Below are 19878 nucleotides of genomic sequence, written 5' to 3'. Positions count from 1 at the left end.
AGTTGGTGTGCCTCTTTGCGCAGAGAGGAGCTCTGGTCATTGATTCCACAGATGCTTCAGGAGCTAGGGATTAACGTGACACAGGATTCCTTCTTGGAGGATGCAGGTCCCATGTTGGATGGTTTGTGAGGATGGGGGAAGGCCTTTCCCTTTCACAAGTCAGTAAACAAGTTGTTAGTGTGGGAGAGGGACACTCCAGAATCCAGCTTGAGTGTTAATTGAGCTATGGCAAAGCTTTATCAGTTACCAGAGGAATCACTGGAGCTCTTAGCTCTTCCCAAGGTCAACACGAAGGTGTTGGCGGTTACCAAGAAGACCATTATTCTGGTAGCTGGCTCAGCCATTTTAAGGGATGTGTAGGATCGCAAATTAGAGCTTCATATTAAAAGGATTTTTGAGGTTTCAGCTTGGGCAAAAGAGCTGCACAGCAGTCTTATGCAGAGAGCATGTCTGAGCTGGGTCCAGCAATTGCAGTAGTCACAAGCTGTGTCAGGAGCTGCAGCACAGAAGGCAGAGCATTTAGAAGTGGCTATGACTTATGGCGCAGATGCATTCTATGACATTATCAGAACTTCTTCCAGAATTATGATGTCTGCAGTGTCTGCTAGACTGCTGTGGTTGTGAAACTAGTTGGCAGACGTGTGGTCCAAATCTCAGCTAGGTGCTCTTCCTTTTGAGGGAAAGGACCTCGACCAGATAAGCACCTAGGAGAGTCCAAGGTGCATAAGTTACCAGAGGATAAGCCAAAGGGCAGGAAATTTGTTTCTAAGTAGGCTAAGTTTTGAGACAAACGGGAGGTTTTACCAGTCCAAAGGTTCTGGGGGCCTTCAGAGGCAGTCAGAACCCAGACCTGGGGGGGTCAGTCCTTTCAGGGTGGCAGAAGACGGTCCCAGGACAACTCAAGTACTGGTGCAGGAGGAGTAAAGTGCTCATAATGAAGCGAAGCCGGTTCCAGCTGTCAGAGGGCAATTGGCACTCTTTTTCAAGTAGTGGACCAAAATTACCATAAATCAGTGGATCCTAGGGCTGGTAAAAGACAGTTATGCTTTAGATTTTGCTCGTCCCATTCGAGATGCTTTCGTTGTGTCCCTTTGTGCTCTTCTTACCAAGTGGGTGATAGTTTGAGGAACTGTGGACTGCTTGGGGCAACTAGGAGCTATAGTAACAGTTTTGTGAGAGGAGCAGCAAACAGGGAGGTATTCCATCTATTTTGTGGTGCTAAAGAAAGAGGGGTCATTTTGACCAATTTTAGATCTAAAATGGGTGAATGCGGCCCACAAGGTTCTGCGTTTTCACATGGAGACTTTGAGGTCTGTTATCATGGCGGTGCACAAGGACGAGTACTTGGTGTCTCTAAATTTGACAGAGGCTTATCTGCATACAGTTATAAAGGAGGAGCACCGGTGGTTCCTGAGGTTCATGGTCCTAGGCGAACATTTTCAGTTTCACACCTGTTCGGGTTAGCGACAGCTTCATGTACATTCACCAAGGTGATGGTTGTGGCGGCTGCAGCCTTGAAATGGGAGGGGATGCTGGTGCATCTGTACCTGGTGACTGGCTCATCTGAGCGAAGCCAGAAGACCTCCGTCTGCAATCTGTGCAGAAGGTGCTACAAAGATTGCAGTCTTTAGGCTGGGTGGTGAATTTTGTGAAGAGCCATCTCATTCCCTCTCAGACCCTGGAGTATCTGGGGGTATGGTTCGACATGGCAGGGGGAGATAGTGTTTCTCACGGAAGAGAGGATGCTGAAGTTGCAGAGTCAGATTCAACATCTGTTGGGGCTTCCAATGCCTAGAGTCTGGGACTGTTTACAAGTCCTGGGTTCAACCCTGGAGTTGAGTATTCGCAGATATGTGACCTTTTCAGAGGGCTCTTCTCTCCCGGTGGAATCTGTTGTCAGGAGTTTCATCTTCCCCCTTCCGATCTAGAGGAATGCCAGGCACAGTCTTTCATGGTGGCTTAATCAGACCAGTCTAAAATGTGGTATAAAATTGGAGGTTACAGATTGGGTAGTACTCACTACTGATGCCAGCCTTTTCGACTGGGGCACAGTCTGTCAGGACCACTTGGTGCAGGGCCAGTGGTTGAAGAAAGAGGCTTCTTTTTCTGTCAGTTGGTTAGAGATGAGAGCGGTGAAGTATGCCTTGTTTGCTTTTCTGCCTCGATTGCACAGTTGTCCAGTGAGAGTTCTATCAGTGCAACGACAGTGGCCTACATCAACTGGGAAGAACCAAGAGTCAGGCAGTGGCTCAAGAAGCCCAGGAACTGATTCTCTGGGTGGAGCAACACTTGGAAAGAATAGCAGCCTCTCACATCACTGGAGTGGAGGGTTCAGGCGGACTTTGAGTCGGGGGACATTGGACCCCAGAGAGTATGAACTGTCGGATGTGGCGATGCATCTTTTGCAAACAGTGGGGCTCTCCTCATAGTTAGCAGAAGAAATATTCAGTTTTACAGCCGGCGAAGAGAGTACAGAATCAATGCAGTAGTTCTTCCGTGGCCTTGAGGCATACTGCTGTATATTCCCCAGCCCCATGGCCACTGGTGGGCAAGGTTATATGGCAGATAAAGAACAACCAGGCAACGTTATTCTATTGGCGCCTTGCCACTCCATCCATGGTTTGCAGTTCTCATCAACATGGCCATAGATGGACTGCTGAGGTTCGGCCATCTGTTGAATCTTCTCCATCAGGATACAATATTTTCCGATCAGGCAGCTCACTTTTGACTCATGGCCTGGCTTTTGAGAGGAAATGGCTGAGACTGAGGGGTTATCCTGAAACTGTCATTACCACTTTATTGTAGGCCAGGCAAACTTCCACCTCCTTAGCATACATGCAAGTTTGGAAAATCTTTGAGTCTTGGTGTATTGCTAAGGGATACAGTCTCCTCAAGCTACTGTATTGCATATTTTGACTTTTTTTCAAGGAAGGGTTGGTCAGGGTCTGGCCTTTAACTCTCTAAGGGTACAGGTAGGAGCTTTGGGCTGTCTCCGAGGTAAGGTATAAGGGTATGCTCTGTCTGCGCATCTGGATGTTGTACATTTTCTTTGGGAGCAAAGAATTTGTGTCCTCCGGTGAGGAAGGTTTGTCTGTCTTGGAATCTTAATCTGGTGATTAGAGGATTGTGTGAGGCTCCGTTCGAACCAGTCGGAAGAGCAACCTTAAAGGCTTTTAATCTCAAGGTGGTTTTTCTGGTGGCTATTTGTTCGGCCAGGAGGATTTTGGAGCTCCAGGTGTTGTCGAGATCATTTTCTGCAGATTTCAGAGTCTGGGTGCTCTCTTGTCTGCCTAAGGTGGTTTTGGCATTCCATGTTAATTAGACTGGAATTTCCTGCCTTTCCAGGTTTTGATTCCTCTAAGCCTCACGCTAGAGATGGGCATTATTAAGGAATCTGAAAATTACTAAAGATTTTCGTAGGTCAGATTATCTTTTTGTTCTCTGGAATGGTCCAAAGAAGGGGTAGCAAGCTTCCAAAGCTACAGTTTATTTTATTTAATAGCATTTCTGAATCACTTTCCAGATAAAAACTATCACTCAAAATGATGTACAAAGGCAAAATTTAAACAAAATACAATATTCACATATTAAAGAGGCAAATGGTTTGATATTTCTAAGGGTCAGCTGGTGCCTGAGCATTTGAAGGCACACTTGACGTGTTCTTAGGCAGCCTCTTGGGCTGAGGCTCAGATTGTTACTCCACAGGAGTTTTTAGGGCAGCACACTTTCGCTAGACATAGCGCCTGGATGTGAGGGCTCCAGCATCCTTGGGATTTGGTGCAAATGTTTTGCGAGTGGGACTCTCGGGGTCCTACCTGGTTTAGGGATTCTTAAGTACATCCCAGGAGTCTGGACTGATCTGGGTACGTACTGGAAAGGAAAATTGATTCTTACCTTCTAATTTTCGTTTCTGTAGTACCACAGATCAGTCCATAGACCTGCTCATTCTGATGGTTTCTATGATTGCAGAGTTATAAGTGGATTTCTATGCTGTTATGTTTTCCTTAGTTTCTGGGACAGGTTTTCCAGTTGGTTTCAGTGTTGCCACCTTCCTGTTAGTTGGGGGGGGGGTACTGTTAACACAATTTTTTTTAATCTTGGGTACAGGTCAATACTGAGGGACTGCAGGTGGCACACTGGGTAATGTACAGCAGTGGTCCCTAACCCTGTCCTGGGGGCCCACCATCCAGTCGGGTTTTCAGGATATCCACAATGAATATGCATGAGAGAAAATTTGCATGTTATGGAGGCAGTGTAACTTTTTCTGCCTCCACTTACTGGCAGGGATGCAAAACCCAGGAGTCTGGACTGATCTGTGGTACTCCAGGAACAAAAATTAGCAGGTAAGAACAAATTTTCCTTTTGAGATCAACCTCCATAGAAAAGATCTGCAGAGCTGCAACATGGAATTCCATCCCCATGTTCATATCTCTTTACTGTTTGGATAGGGATTCCTGATACAGCAGAAGTTTGGTCTTGTGTGGTCAATTGGGGTTTAGAATCCATCTCCATACCTCACAGGGCCCATTCTTTTGATTTCCAGATTGACTTAAAAAAAATTAGAATTACAAAATGGCCCATTGCCAGTAAAATCATTTTTTTGTCCAATAGCATTATTTTCTCCTTTCCATTCAAGGCAGTCTATAGCTAGGGATACCCATGGATGAAGAATAGTGTATCCTGTTTCTCCTTGTAAAAAGCAGAATTGCTTACCTGTAATGGGTATCTTCTGAGGATAGCAGGATACATAGTCCTCGCAATCCCACTCTCTTCCTACAATTTCTATATTGAGCTGAGAGGGGCCCTGCGTGTTTTCACTGACATGGGAGACCTGTATATGCACAGCAGAGCATTCAAAAAAAGTTAGAGCTTGAGTTAAAGCTCTCTCCCGTGCTCTGTTAGCTGATGTCACCCAGATTCTTGGAGAGCACACATTACAAGTAAACAATTCTGATATAAGGAAGATCAAGAACATTTTTTAAAGAACTTTGCCATGCAGTCATAAACTAAAAAGATATTTTCAAGTACATCAAAAGCAGGAAGCCTGTGAGGGGAGTCATTTGAACCACTAGATGACTAGAGAGGAAAAGGGGTGCTCAGGGACTACAGGGCCATAGCAGAAAAACTAAATGAGTTATTTGCTTTGGTCTTTAGTGAAGTGGTAACAGTCTTTTGAAGGTGATGGTTCAGAGGAATTGGAGCAAATAAATGGATAACTGGAACGTTTAATTAGACACACTATGCCTGAAAACTGGAGGGTAGCCAGCCTAATATTAATTTTCAAACAGGGGTTCAGGGGTGATCTTTGCTGGGCAAGGTAGCCGAAGGAACAGAATTGCTAGTCCTATGACTAGATGTGGCTCAGTGAAGAAGAGCCAACACAGATTCAGCAAAGGGAAGTCTTGCCTTACAATCTATTGGAATAAATAAGCATGTAGATAAGGGCGAGCAAGTCAATATAGTGTATCTAGACTTTCAGAAGACTTTTAACAAAGTCCCTCGTGTGAGATTTCTGAAGAAAAAAATCACAGATTGAGATAGGTCGCTGAAAACCAATGCTGAATTTATCAGCGTCTGTTTTGTGGCGTCCGCCGCTATGGAAAACCGATGCCAATAAACCCAGTGTTGGTTTTCATGACTTCTAAAAACCAATGCCGGGTTTATCGGTGTCTGTTTCCCTTACTGCCGTACGGCAGTCACGAAAACAGTTTGGGTTCGCGTTAGCAAGGATGCGCGACCCCCTAATTTTAATATTACATTGCACCCCCCTTTTGGGGAGCCATGCACATGTTAAGAGAGCGGCCGCTGACTGTTCAGCGCCCGCTTTCTACGCGACTTAATTGCATCGGCCCTAAAATTATTCAAAATTGTTAAAACATGAGCAGATTGAGGAGGAACTGCTGAAGGACCTTGCCAGTCTGGGGAACTGGCTATCTTAAGTGGTAGATGAAATTTAATGTATACAAGTACAAAGTGATGCACATAGGGAAAATTATTCCTAACTACAGGTGCACAATGCTAGGTTCTGTATTAGGAATCGCCACCCAAGAAAAAGATATTGTTTATGCTGTCTGGAATTTAATCCTTTTCATCTTACATGCCATCTCAGGGTCTGCCTTTCAAACATATTCTTCCAAAGGCATAGGTCAAATCATTCAATTAAATTAAATAGTGAGCTAAGGAATTCTTTGGAGTCATTAAAAATACAGTTGTTTCACATAAATCCCCTTCCCCCCCACCCCCCACATCTGTCTGCCAACTGATGCCTTACCCTCAGACCCTCAAAGAAAATGTCTAAGGCCATAATACATTGCCACTATTTGCTTCAGCAAAACACCCTGCCTGTACAGATGATTTTGGATAGAAGATATTCCCTACCACCAAGGCCAACCCATTCAAGGTGGCATCTCCCTATCCCCCTACAACCCAAGATCTCTACCCAACCCAAATAAATCATTCCTCCATCCCTTCAACTAGGCCTTTTCAATGTACATTGCAAACAGTAAATCTCACCTCATTCCAACTCTACATCCTCTGTAGTATTGAGACCTGGATAGGAGAAGAGGACATTATCACTGTCACTTGACTGTGTCCTCCCAGCTACAAAATTCACCACACTCCCTGACCCATGGGCCTTGGAGGAGTTGCTGTCATCTTTAGCCACTCTCTGTCCCTCATTCTAATTGCTACCAAACAAATAAGCAAAACCAACTGCCTATACTTACATTCCAAGGTAATGAGGAACAAATATTGTCCTCATCTGCTTCCTACCTGGCAATCATCCTTTCTCCTTTTTTAAACTCTGATTTTTTTAATGCAACATTGCTGCTACTATTACCCACAAACTCTTTGTACTAGGAGACTTTAACTACTATGCAGAGGCCCCTTTCAAAGGTTATGCTGTCCGCTTCCAATGGAACATGGATGATTTCAGACTTGCACCATGATCAAGGTTCCCACACACAAGCATGACCATTCTCTGGAATTGATTTTTCATTCTAGAAATATCAAACTAGACCCCCTACACAATAATAGAGGACCCTATCTTCTGGTCAGACTGCCTATTCTGGGCCTCCATCCCAATCTGGAACAAAGCCCTCTTATTTCTACATCTAAACCTCCCATCAAAAATGTATCCTCTGTTACAAGTGAAGGCATAAATAATCTTCTCATCATCATAACAATTACGACCATCACAGACTCTGCCAGAACTCCTAGACCAGCAAAGGAGCGATGAATTTACTAGTCAGCAAGGATCTAGCCCCTTTATCACCCAACCCTACTAGACCCCCCTCCCCCTAGAAACTTCCCAAAGTCTTCTACACAGTCTTATCAACTCAAAAGAGCTTGGTGAAAACACAAAACACACCAGCTAAGGAAGTGATGATGGAAGCCTGAATGCAGAGCTCCTCACCCCTCCTAGCTTATCAGATATAATTGGAGCCTCTAGAGCTAATTTCTCTTACCAAATTGAATGGTTGCTTCTTTGGGGAGACGGCACGATGGCTGCTAAATGAAAATCTGTAGATTTTTGCCAGTTTTCGTATCAAAAACATGCCACTTCCGAGGAAGGGGAGGGCTGTGATGGCGACGGCCCTGAAGGCCTTGTGGAAGATTCGGACCCCGATCTAATTCCTTGGCAGAACTCCCTTCTTGTGCCAAATTCAGAGAATGGTGTTGTAGCCTAAGAAAAAATTTGAAGGATTATAAATGTGAAGTATGGGGAATGATGGAAGAAATTTAGAGAGGAAATTGCTAGTCTGGGACATCGGGTGGACAATTTGGATAACCGGATGGACTTTCAAGCAGAAGCTGCTAAACATCTCCAGGAAGTTTGCTCTGAGCTTCAAGATGAAAATCTCCTTATGAAAGAAAAGCTGACTGACCTGGAGAACCAGGTTAGGAGGAGAAACCACAGATTTCGGTGTTTTCATAAATCACCAGAAAATACAGACTGCTGAGCACTGATAGTGCGCTTCTGCAAACATCTCCTTGCCACTACCACTCCTGATGGTGAGAGACCCTATTTTTGGATAAGGGCCCACTGGGTGTTGGGCGTGCTTCATAGACACCCGCATTACAGATATAGTCTGTTTCCATGACTTTTCCATAAAAGAAAGAGTGGCAGCTGCTGCCGGAAAGCAGCTAATTTGGACCTGGGAAGGTCAAGAAATAGCAGTCTATGCTGACTTAGCGCCAGCTACTATGCAGAATAGACATGAACTACAGAAAGCTGCAGCTTTTTTGCGTAAAGATAGCATCAAATACAGATTGCTACATCTGTTTGGCTTATCTTTCTCTACTGATGGAGTGACTTCCAAGATCTGTTCTGCGACCGAGGTCATCTCTGTTCCTAAGGATCGCAGATTTATCAGCTCTTCCCAACTGTCAGAATCAGCTAAAACTTCTTCCTCGAGGGAAGCATTCCCAAAATGGCAATGTGTGGGCAAATGTAATAGCAGGCTACGGAGGCACTCAGGAGGGTCCTCTGCCATGCAGAGCAGTACTTGATAATTCTTTGTATAATATACTTTTACTTGCATCTCTGATCAGAGGTTTCTCTGTATTCTACAGTAATATATTTTACTTGCTTAGCTCTAGGCTCCAGGTGATGCAACTGTGTGTTGGTTTTTTGGGGGTTTTTTTTTTTCATATTCTCAGTTTCTCTTCTAGGTGGGGGGAGAGTCCCATTACCTCAATGATTGCATTTCCTCCATTGGAGAAGGTGCGGATGATCTGCGGGGAAGTTTTAGCAGATCAGTTTAGTTTTCTGTTGGGTGGGGGGTATCTTTCAGCCCTTCTGAGTTTTCATTCCTTTATGTCAATTCTGGGTAATATTGTTTACATCCAAGGCATTTGACATCCTATGTTTTCCATCCCTTCCCATTGCCTGTAGTCGGTGTGGTGCTTGGTTTGTTCAAGGTTTGTTTTTTTTATATTTACATATGCACAATGTCCTCCTTTCAAATAGCCTCTATTAATACCAAGGGGCTTAATTCCCCATTTAAGAGAAATATGCTTTTTAGGGAAATGGAAAATCTCAAGGCGGATATAATTTTTGCCCAGGAGATTCACCTGCAGAGTAGGTATGAGTACCTGCTTCATTCTTCTAAATTTTCCCATCATTACTTCACTCCTAGCTGTAAAGGTGCTAAATATACGGCTGTCAGCATTATGTACTCTAAAGATTTTATTTTTTATTGTAAATTGTGTTAGAGACCCGATGGGTAGGTATTAATATAGATTTTGGTCAGTAGTATTCCATATACTCTTGTTAATATATATGCACCTAACAAAGATCAAGGAATATTTTTTTCAGAACTTACACTAGTTGTTGCTTACCTCTTGCTCAGGCACATTGATAATTGGCGGAAATTTTAACTTGGCTAAATCTCCTGCTCTAGATGCTTCCTAGGGCTTTTCCTCAGTAGCTCATTATCATAGGCAAAAACTAAAGGATCTTATGGACAGTTGGCACTTGATTGTATGGAGAACATTTTTCCCCACTATTCTTAAAATGGTGACTCAAGTGGGTATAGTGGGAATAATATGGTCCAGTCATTCTTTGGTGTGGGTGGCTCTCACCTTCTATAATTGACAGGGGGGGGAAGTTGTGGAGATTGAATGAATCATTATTACTAGATAATGATTATAATGCTCTTTTAGCCCATAATATTCAAAATCTTTTGGCCAGAAATTACACTGGAGACTCCTCCCCCGATTGCAGTATGGGACTGTCTGAAGGCTTATGTACATGGTCTCTTAATTTCAAGGGCCTCATACCTTAAACAGAGAGAAAAAGATTGCAAGGCTTTATGTTATAAAAATCAATCTTTGGCTCAGAAACCTTTGTCACAATTCCAAGAAAACGTTCTTTGCTCTCTAATGCTCATGCAGAGTTGAAGAGGTTAGAGACATCTAAATTTGCACACCTGCTGGACCTTGCTAAACAATTTTTTGAAGGGGAAGACAAAGCAGAAAAGTTGCTTACCAATAAATTAAAGATTACCCTTCAAAATCATATTTTGAAAATTAAACATCATACCGTTGTCATTCTAATACAGGACTTCCCAAACCTGTGCTGGGGACCCCATAGCCAGTCGGGTTTTCAGGAGATCCACCATGAATATGCATGAGATAAATTTGCATATGCAGATGCATATTCATGGTGGATCTCCTGAAAACCCAACTGGCTGTGGGGTCCCCAGCACAGGTTTGGAAAGCCCTGTTCTAATAACTCTGATATCCGAAATAGTTGTTTTTTTTTTTTTTGTTTTTTTTTTTTTTACATTCTATGGAGATTTATACAGGGTGAATACTCTCAATTTTCCCCACCATGATTGAGACTTATTTTCATGATCTCCCCTTGCCAAAATTGAGAGGACATGAGGGAGGAGTTGGATAAAGAAATCTCTAGTCCGGAGAATCTTTTTGCTATTAAGAATCTGAAACTGGGTAAGGTTCCCGGTCCTGATGGAATGTCCGCTAAATTTTATAAACAGCTTGCACCTTTTCTTGTGGCATGGATACAAAAAGTATTTAATTTCTTGAAAAATGGGGGGTTATTACTTCCAGACTCTAATGTGGCAGGCATTACTGTTATTGCTAAGCCTGGTCGCAATCTGACGGTTTGTGGGTCTCATCAACCCATCTCTTTAATAAATTTAGATCTTAAAATCTTAGCCAAAATACTAGCAGGACAGTCTTGGCAAATTTATTGGCCAACATATCTATCAGGACCAGGCAGGATTCATACCAGGGAGAATGGCAGAGAACAATGTCTGTAAACTTGTGAATATTATGTGGTAGATTCATAAAGAAAAAATAGTTTTTATATTCATTTCTATCATGCTGAAAAAGCATTCTATATGGTGCATTGGCTGTCTTTATTTCACACTTTAGAGAAAATGGGTTTTGGCGAGTACTTTCTTTCTTGGATTCGCAAACTTTATGATCAGCCAAGAGCCTGTATTAAAATTAACGGGGGGTATTCAGATTTTTTTTTTTTGTAGAAAGAGATACTCCAGGATGCCCATTATCCCTGCTACCATTTGCCATTTTTCTTGAACCCATGACTGTTAAAATTTGAAGTAATCCAATCATTTCTGGCTTTCAATTGGCTAACCAGATATTCAAACTTTCTTTTTTTGCTGACGACATTGTTTACCATCACCGATCCCCAGGCCTCTTTGTTGGCTGTAGAAAGGGAGTTAGCTGATTTCAGTAAAGTTTCGGGCTTTAAGATTAATTGGGAAAAGTCCTAAATATTAAATATTTCCTGTGATCAGAGTACATAGTCATTGTTACGTTTGCAATACCCATTTAAATGGGCACCATGTAAACTTAAGTATCTTGGCATTTAGGAAAAGACCTGAAAGATGTATTTGTTTTGAAATTATCCCCCTTTGCTTGTGAATATCTGGCAGGATTTGGATAAATGAGATCGGCTGTTACTTTCCTGGCTAGGGAGAATAGCGGTTGTGAAGACGAATGTTCTACCGAGATTGCTCTATTTGTTCCAAACTTTACCAATTCCCATATTGAATAGTTTGCACAAATCCTGGCAAAAGAAACTCTTTAGTTCATTTGGAAAAGACAGCCTCCCAGAATAGGTGGGTCTTGTATAAATCTAAACGAGAGAGAGGCTTGGAGCACCGAACCTCCTGTGGTGGTATGCTGCTGCCCAACTGCATCCCGTGATTGATTGGCACAACCTCTATAATTCCAAACATTGGATTATAATAGAGCAGTCTTGGATGAATAATATGCCCTTACCAGCTGTTCTCTGGCAGGATTGCCCTGATATGGCACCAAGTGCCCACAATACTCTGAATGTATGGCAATTGTGGAAAAGTATATTAGTGGGACCGAGGGAGAATTTTTACTCCACATTTATTTCATAATGTTTCCTCCTTGCATCCCCCCTGTGCAGTCCTTCAGAATTTGGAAGGATTGTGGAATTTTTTGCCTGGAACATCTTTGGGAGGGCAAGTAGGCTGGTTTCATTTGATACTTTACAATTAGCATATAATCTTCCTCAATCTGAATTATTTTCTTATCAACAATTATATCACTTTTTGCATAGCACTAAGGTGGGATCTCATTTACAACTTGAAGTCCTTTTTTTGAGGGTTTCTGTGCCAAGGTGGGTAATTTGAAGGGGCTCATATCTAAAATATCACGCTGTTGAACTTTTATGTTGCAGGATAAGCCCACTCCTATCCAAGCTTGGGAGAAGGACATGGGGCATGAGATTCCAGAGGAGGAATGGAATGTCCCCCCCCCAAGATTAGCCAATCTTCCATATTATCATTAATATTGAAAAATAGCTATAAAATGCTATATAGATGGTGGTATATTCCTGAAAAACTACATAGATTTTATCCAGGTCTTAGTGGTTTACATTGGAGAGAGTGTTCTGTTGTAGGATCTTTTTTCCATATCTGTTGGGACTGTCCAGTTATTTCTTTGTTCTGGCAATAAGTGATGACCCATAGTTCTGAGACCAACTACAAACCAGCTACAGGCTGCAGTTGCACTTCTTAGTTGTCCTCTGTGAGTTTGACTTCTCAGCTTTTAATTCAACAGATTTGCACAGCCGCTTGGATTGAAATTGAGTTCTTGAACTCAAAAGGAAACTCCACCTATGAAGAAAGTGATACTCAGATTGGATACTGTTTGTACTATGTGTAAAATGACTGCCTCTAAAGTCATACCCTTAAATTTGATTTAGTTTGGGGACTTTATTTGTGATGGAGGAAACATGCCCAGTGTTGGTTCTAACATATGGGTTTATTCATGTGCCTTAGTATTTAATCTTATTGCTATGGAGTCCCTAATTTGTATCGCTATGGAAAGTCAGTCATCATTTTTGTATCTGAGGAGGGGCTGGAGGGCTTGGGTAAATAATTTTACAACACTTGTTTTCAAGTTTATTTGATTGATGATCTTCATTATATACCTCTCAGATGTGATTTCTTTACGTGATGACAAAAATTGTCAATTAAAAAAAAAAGACACACCAATTTGCATTTCTGCAAAGAGCATTTCAAAAAAATATAAAGCAGCCATTTGACATGCAAAAAAAAAAAAAAGCTATATCTTCGGACAACTGGAATGCTCAAAGGTAAACTCTTTGAACTAGTGCGGAAACACTCCTCCTCCAGGCCTGAATCCAAAACACCACCTACCATAACTGATGACCATACAGCAGAAAACTGTTCAATTTTTCATGGTAAAAATCCAAACTGTTCATTCCGCTTTTGATGCCTCCACCTCTGTCTTACTCACCGCATAACCCATAGTAATATAATTACCTCTCCTCCACCATGTCAGTATCCCATTGTGTGACTTCAAAACAGTCTCTGCACATGGGGTGGAGAAGATCCTTCACAGAATCAGTTGATCTGTGAGCCCTTTAGTCCCTATGCCCCGAAGATGCATCTGTAACTTGAAACATGACTTAGCTCCCTGGTGAACCATAATAATTGTCATTCTTACCCAAGTCTCCCTACCCCACCTCGGGGAAAAAAGGATGGTTGTTTTAGCTCATCTTGAAGAAACCAGACTCTAAGCCAAAAATAATTGATAACTATCATCCAGTCTCCAGCCTTCCCTTCTTGTCCAAGCCAGTGAAAAAAGGGTTTACTTCCAACTCCTTGACTTCCTAGAAGAGGGCAGCATCCTGCACATTCTTCAGTCCAGCTTCAGGAAAGGTCATGGAACAGAATCCATCCTAATGGCCATCACTAATGGTCTGCATACAGATGGATTCTAAGTTGGCAACCTCCCCTCCCTGGACCTTCTGGAATTTTCTGCTGCCTTTGACACTGTCAGTCAGATACTCTTGATTCAATGTCTGAAACATTGGCATTGAAGGCACCACCCTCAAATGGTTAGAATGGTTCCTATCTAACAACGTAATCTATCACATGGGTCAACAAACCATCCAGTCCCAGAGATCTCACCTGTAGAGTGCCCTTGAGCTCAGTCCTCTCCCCAGTCTTTTTCAACATTTACATTCACCCAGTCTGTGACCTCATTCATTCCTTCAACATTGAATGTCGTTTATTTTTTTTTTGGACATCAAACACTATGTAAAAATGGGATCAAACCAAACATCATCCTTTGCCAATCTCATTGATTGTCTTAAGCAGTAGCCCAATGGCTTAGCAACCACAAACTGAAATTAAATTCCACTAAATCAGAACTCCTCTTGCTCAGTCATCAAGGTCATATCCTTTGATCTCTACCTTCACTGGCAGGTACCCCCTTGCAACCCAAGGAGTCAGTATGAAACCTTTCAATGGAAACTAGCAGGCCGATACAGTAAAAATCATGGGAGAGCGGGCGAGCGCCCACTCTCCTGTGCGCACGATTCAGAAAAAAAATTATTCAAATTAGGGCCCACGGTAAAAGAGGCACTAGGGACACTAGCGCGTCCCTAGCGCCTCTTTTTGGACAGGAGCGGCGGCTGTCAGCGGGTTTGACAGCCAATGCTCAATTTTGCCAGCGTCTGTTCTCAAACCCGCTGACAGCCACGGGTTCTGAAACTGGACGCCAGCAAAATTGAGTGTCTGATTTTCAACCCGCGGGCCAAGTTTAAATTTTTTAATTTTTTTTTATTTTTGATTATTTTTGATTATTTTTAACTTTTGGGACTTTAGACTTAATATCGCCATGATATTAAGTTGGAGGGTGCACAGAAAAGCAGTTTTTACTGCTTTTCTGTGCACTTTCCCGGTGCCAGCAGAAATTACCGCCTATCTTTGGGTAGGCGCAAATTTCTGAAAGTAAAATGTGTGGCTTGGCTGCACATTTTACTTACTGAATCGCGCGGGAATAACTAATAGGGCCATCAACATGCATTTGCATGTTGCGGGCGCTATTCATTTCGGGGGTGGTTGGTCGCGTGTTTTCGACGCACTATTACCCCTTACTGAATAAGGGGTAAAGCTAGCGCTCCAAATGCGGGTTAACAGTGTATTCCACCTGAGTGCACTGTACCGTATCAGCCTGTAAGGTAGTAAGGACTACTTTATGTAGATTTCCCAACTATGCAAACTATAGTGGTAAATACAATCTTCTTACCATGATACATGCATTAATCATCAGCCAATCAACTATTGCAACTATCTATTTAACTGCATCTCTGAATACAGTCTGAAGCACCTCAGCTTCTAGAGAATGCAGCCGCTAAAACAACTAGCCACGTAACCACCAATACTACACCAGTTGCACTGGCTCCCAGTCAAAAGCAGGATACAATTCAAAACTTTTTTTTTTTCATACAAGTATGTGAATAAACAAGCTCTTGAGTTTTTCCCTCAATTTTTTGCACTCCAGCTAGAAAACTCTGATCCTCCCAAATGGCTCTTCTCTCCTCCCCTTCTCTAGCTTTATCTATACTCCATGAAACAGGTAACAGATGATTTAAAACAAATCGGAGAGAATATTTTTGTCATCCATGCACAATCAAAACTGTGGAATTTGCTGCCAGAGAATGTGGTTGAGATCTAGCATAGCTGAGTTTAAAAGGGGTTTAGACAAGTCTCTAAAGGAAAAATCCATAAACAATTAGCCAGGCAGACTTGGGAAAGCCTCTGCATATCCCTGGGATTGAGCTGTAAGGAATGGGGATCTGCTGGGGAATTCTAGTGACCCAGATTGGCCATTGTGTGAGACAGGATGCTGGGCTCGATGGACCTTTGGTATGACCCTTATGTTCTTATGAAATACAGGTTTTTCTGGCTATGTGAACTCCATACGTTAGCATTTGGTGACATGAATATTGGTGGGAGAGAGTTCTGCTTGTACACACTCTTCTCCAGTAGATTGTATTGAGAGTGATGATGCCGCTGAGTCAGTTTGTTTGGACAATAAGCCTGTGCTCACTATGCCTCTTCACCCAGACACGCATGCTGCAGAGAATGATTGCAGATACTGTAGCTTTCAGAATTCTACAGCACTCATCTTTTCACTATGGTTCACCCTTTACAAATCTAAAGATCCTTTGTGTTCCACGCACCAGCAGTCAGAACCTGTTGCTTAAGCATTGTTTTGTCCCCTGCCCCCCCACCCTCCCAACCAAAAAATTATGATCAGACCTTGCATCTTTCTCTCACACCACCAACAATAGTCCGACTTGGGTAAGGAAATACTGTTTTTCAACAGAGAGAGAATCACAGGCTTGATCTCTGGAATGCTCCAGCTGAGGCACAAATTCTCCCTACCCCACAGTGTGGTGGTTGGGTGCAGTAATACTTGGGGGCTGTAATTTTGCACTTGGTGCTGCCATGGATCCTGTTGGTTCAGATGAAATTTCCTTCTGCTGTACTTCAGGCATGGCATTGTTGGAAATCTGATGAACTGTGCTTCTATCTTGGCCTTTTTGGAATTTATGTACTGTCTGACACTGTCCTGTTCCCCCTCGGTGGTATTTAAGTACACTCTTACCTTCTTACCGTATCCCACTTTGCTTCTCTCTCCTTTTAAGGGTGTTAGTACTAGGTTCACCACCTTTTAGCTTGTCTTAAACTGCAGAGAGTGTGCATTTACATCTACAAATACTAGTCAGCCATTGCACCAATAAACAGATTTCTCAATACATGCTACCAGTGAAGGACTTCCTGTTCCTATATAAACATACTACACAACAGGGCCCAGGGTGATGAAGCCATCAGCACTCAGCAAGTGAACAGAAGCCTATAATGCTAATAAAAAGTTGTGAAAAGAGTTTGGAGTTGTCAGGAGAGGCAGCTTTGCTGGCTGTAAAACCTTTAAGTTTGATGTCTGTCCAATTAAGAGATGTTAGAAACATCAGCATCTTTGAATAATTTTTATGTTGACTCAATAAGAGGTGAAACAGTGTGGAAAGAATTCAGATTTCTCCAAGACCAATAAGGTCACTAGAATGCTGCATTACACTATAACCTGTATCCCAGCGAGAAGACAAAGCAGTGGGTGAAGTCATGTTGGTATCTGTGATGAGAAGCTGCCAGCTCCATGCAGGCTGGGCTGCAGTTAATATGTTTATAGCATTTCTGTTGGCTGCTTCTGCATGTCTGCTTCTGTTTTCTAGTCTGATTTACATCTGCCTCCTCCTAATAACAGTTCTTTCTTTTTCCTCTGCAAGGCAGCGCAACAGTCCGCAAAGAGATAATTCGTAATAAGATCCGCGCCATTGGGAAGATGGCACGTGTGTTCTCTGTCCTCCGGTAAGCAGTTGTGCTGCTGGAGCATTGTGATAACAATGGGTGGAAGGAGCAGCTTGCAGTACTTATCAAGAAGCCCTCTTCTTATCTGTAAACTTGGGAAGAGAGGGCTCTGGTGTGAACTCTGCCTTGGGCTCCCAAATCTTAGGGATTGTCACTGTATTGGAAGAGGCTCGCTTGTATGGGAGGAGGTATTGAGAGCATTTCTTGGGTGAGGAGGAGGGCAGAACGTGCAGGGCCGGTGCAAGGGGATTCGGCGCCCTAGTCACCTTCAGCCTTGTGCTGCCCCCACCCCCGTCGTCCTGCTGCCACCAGCCCACCCCCGGTCGCAGCCCCAACTCTAGGGGCAGGGACCACATGCCGTCACTCCCCCACCCTCCCAACCTCCACCCCAAAAAACCCTCACAAAACACCTAGTCCAGCGGGGAGCCCGGGAGCGATCTGCCGCTCCCGGGTCGTCGGCTGCCACTAACCAAAATGGTGCCATGGCCTTCAGCCCCTACCATGTGACAGGGGCTACCGGTGCCATTGGTTGGCCCCTGTCACATGGTAGGGGCTAAAGGTCACGGTGCCATTTTGCTTAGTGGCAGCCGAGGTCCTGGGAGCAGCAGATTGCTCCCGGGCCCTCTGCTGGACCACCAGGGGGCGCCAGGAGGATGGCACAACAGAGGGGGGGAGCAGGGTGAGGCGGGGGCTGGACAGAATTTTGAAGGGGCACTTTTGCCTTTTCAAAATTCTGCCGCCTGAAGTGGCTGCGAGCAGTGGCGGCGCCCCCTAAGTCTCTGCACCCTAGGCACAGGCCTAGCTTGCCTAGTGGTTCCTCCGGCCCTGAGAACGTGGCATACTGATTGACAAATGAGTTTGCAAAGAGCTATTAGCTGTGCTGTTACCTCCTGTTAATGCCAGTTTCCAGGTAAGTGGGGACAGAAGAGACTATTTAATTTCAGTTTTTCAACTTCAGTATAGAAGGGAAAACTTGGAGTATCATGACTGCATGAAATGAGCTTTGCAGACTGCACCTGTATCTCTTCTGTGAGCTGGGGAGTTCTTGTTCTGCACAAAAGTCCCATTGCAAAATGGTGAATGGAAACTCAAAGTGAAATGTGGAGAGAGGCAAAATTCTCCACAAGTGGACTGTGGTGCCTAGTCCATGTTTTATTTTTGCTTCTCTTTTCAGGGAAGAGAGTGAAAGTGTGCTGACTCTGAAAGGGCTTACTCCTACTGGGACACTTCCTCATGGTGTACTCTCAGGGGGCAGGCAGACACTCCAGAGCGGTGAGTAGAAGCACAGTGCTCCTCCTTTCTCATGTTTGTAGACGTGTGCGAGCATGAGTCTTACCACTCTGCATTAAGACAGTTAAAGAATGTCTCACTCGTACAGGAGCTCCTGGTGTTTATCAGATACAGCCACAAAGTGTGCAAATAGCTCTGGTAGCAGAATGAGACTGCAAGCCTTACTCTTTATCTTGGATTCACTAGTACGAGAGAGCTCAGTCCTGAAGTCAGTCACCCTTTGTGCCAGAAGGCAGCAACTTTGACATCCTCTGAAGGGTGAAAAATCCCTTGGTTTGTCCCTGACCCAGTTGGAAGCATTCTGCCAGCCATTTGATTTGACCAATATATGTTAACTATAGAAGTTTTATTTGAAGAGACCAGGAATGCAGCTGAATTATTTCTAAACACCATACATCTGTTTAGTTCATAAAAATAATTTTGTAAATGAAGAAGGCGCTAACTCAATCAGCCAATTGCAAGCTTGAGTCTAGGTTTTCATTTTCACAAGTGGAGACCTCAGGAAATATTTGGCTGCTGGAGCTAGAAGAAGTCTGTCCTTCCATATTGATGCTCTGTCATACTCTATTTCTCCCTGACCTACATGCATCAGCAGTTATTTCTGACCTCTACAAAGGTCTTACCCCTAATTAAAATGTTGTTTTAGAGACAGATAACCCCCCACCCCATCCCGTAACCTTGGAGCTGGTCCAGTGCCTGCCTATATTCCTTTTACCATTGTAAGCTCAGGCGCTTGTAACCTCTGAGGTGATATTGCATCTGTTTTCTATTAATACGGGTGCACTGGCAGAATATGCCAGATTGCTGTCAGATTGGCATTTTCTAGCAACCTGTTGCAGTTGCTACACCTGGGTCATTATAAGACCACAGAGTTGAATATGAGGAATGAAGACTGGTAAGAGTCAGATTCTTTGCATAGTGTAGTTCAGTTTCTGTGCCAGCTGACCAGACTCTTGCCATGGTTCTTGCTATATCTGAGTGGCTCGGGAAGAGCTGGCTTTGTGTGTAACTTTTTTTTTTTTACATATATGGCAAAGATACCACTAAGGGTAGTACATACATAGCCATGCAGCCTTCCTACCCCAGGTATTTATAACAGTGATATGGTTGGTATAAAGGGAATGCTGGGTATGAACTGTGATATGGAGAATGTGCTTCACTCACACTCTTTTTATCTCTGTCTTGATTTTTGCATGCCCCTGCTCACTCTATTACAGCCACAGTAGAAGCGGTTGAGGCACAGGAAGGTATGATGAGAATTCCTATGTGGAGATTAAATCCTTGTTTCTATGTGTGTAGAATCTAAGAAGTGAAACATCGTTTTTCCATCTATATAACTTTATTCTTGCACCACCAGCTTTTACAAAAAAAA

General features: G+C 43.3%; 1 protein-coding gene across 4 annotated transcripts in view; it reads left to right on the top strand.

Moving 5' to 3' along the window:
* Positions 1–19878, top strand: part of PPP3CC (protein phosphatase 3 catalytic subunit gamma) — a 167540-nt gene that overhangs the window by 137775 nt on the left and 9887 nt on the right. For 2 of the 4 annotated variants that reach the window (XM_029603796.1, XM_029603797.1), the window contains 3 exons: positions 17135–17216; positions 18391–18488; positions 19724–19753. In XM_029603796.1, the coding sequence (XP_029459656.1) occupies positions 17135–17216; positions 18391–18488; positions 19724–19753 (210 nt within the window). The remainder of the gene's footprint in view (positions 1–17134; positions 17217–18390; positions 18489–19723; positions 19754–19878) is intronic. The other 2 variants (XM_029603799.1, XM_029603800.1) reach the window with 1 other exon arrangement.

The sequence above is a fragment of the Rhinatrema bivittatum genome, chromosome 5, assembly GCF_901001135.1.
Source record: "Rhinatrema bivittatum chromosome 5, aRhiBiv1.1, whole genome shotgun sequence".
Taxonomy (NCBI): Eukaryota; Metazoa; Chordata; class Amphibia; order Gymnophiona; family Rhinatrematidae; genus Rhinatrema; species Rhinatrema bivittatum.
This window is presented reverse-complemented; position numbering and strand designations above follow the sequence as displayed.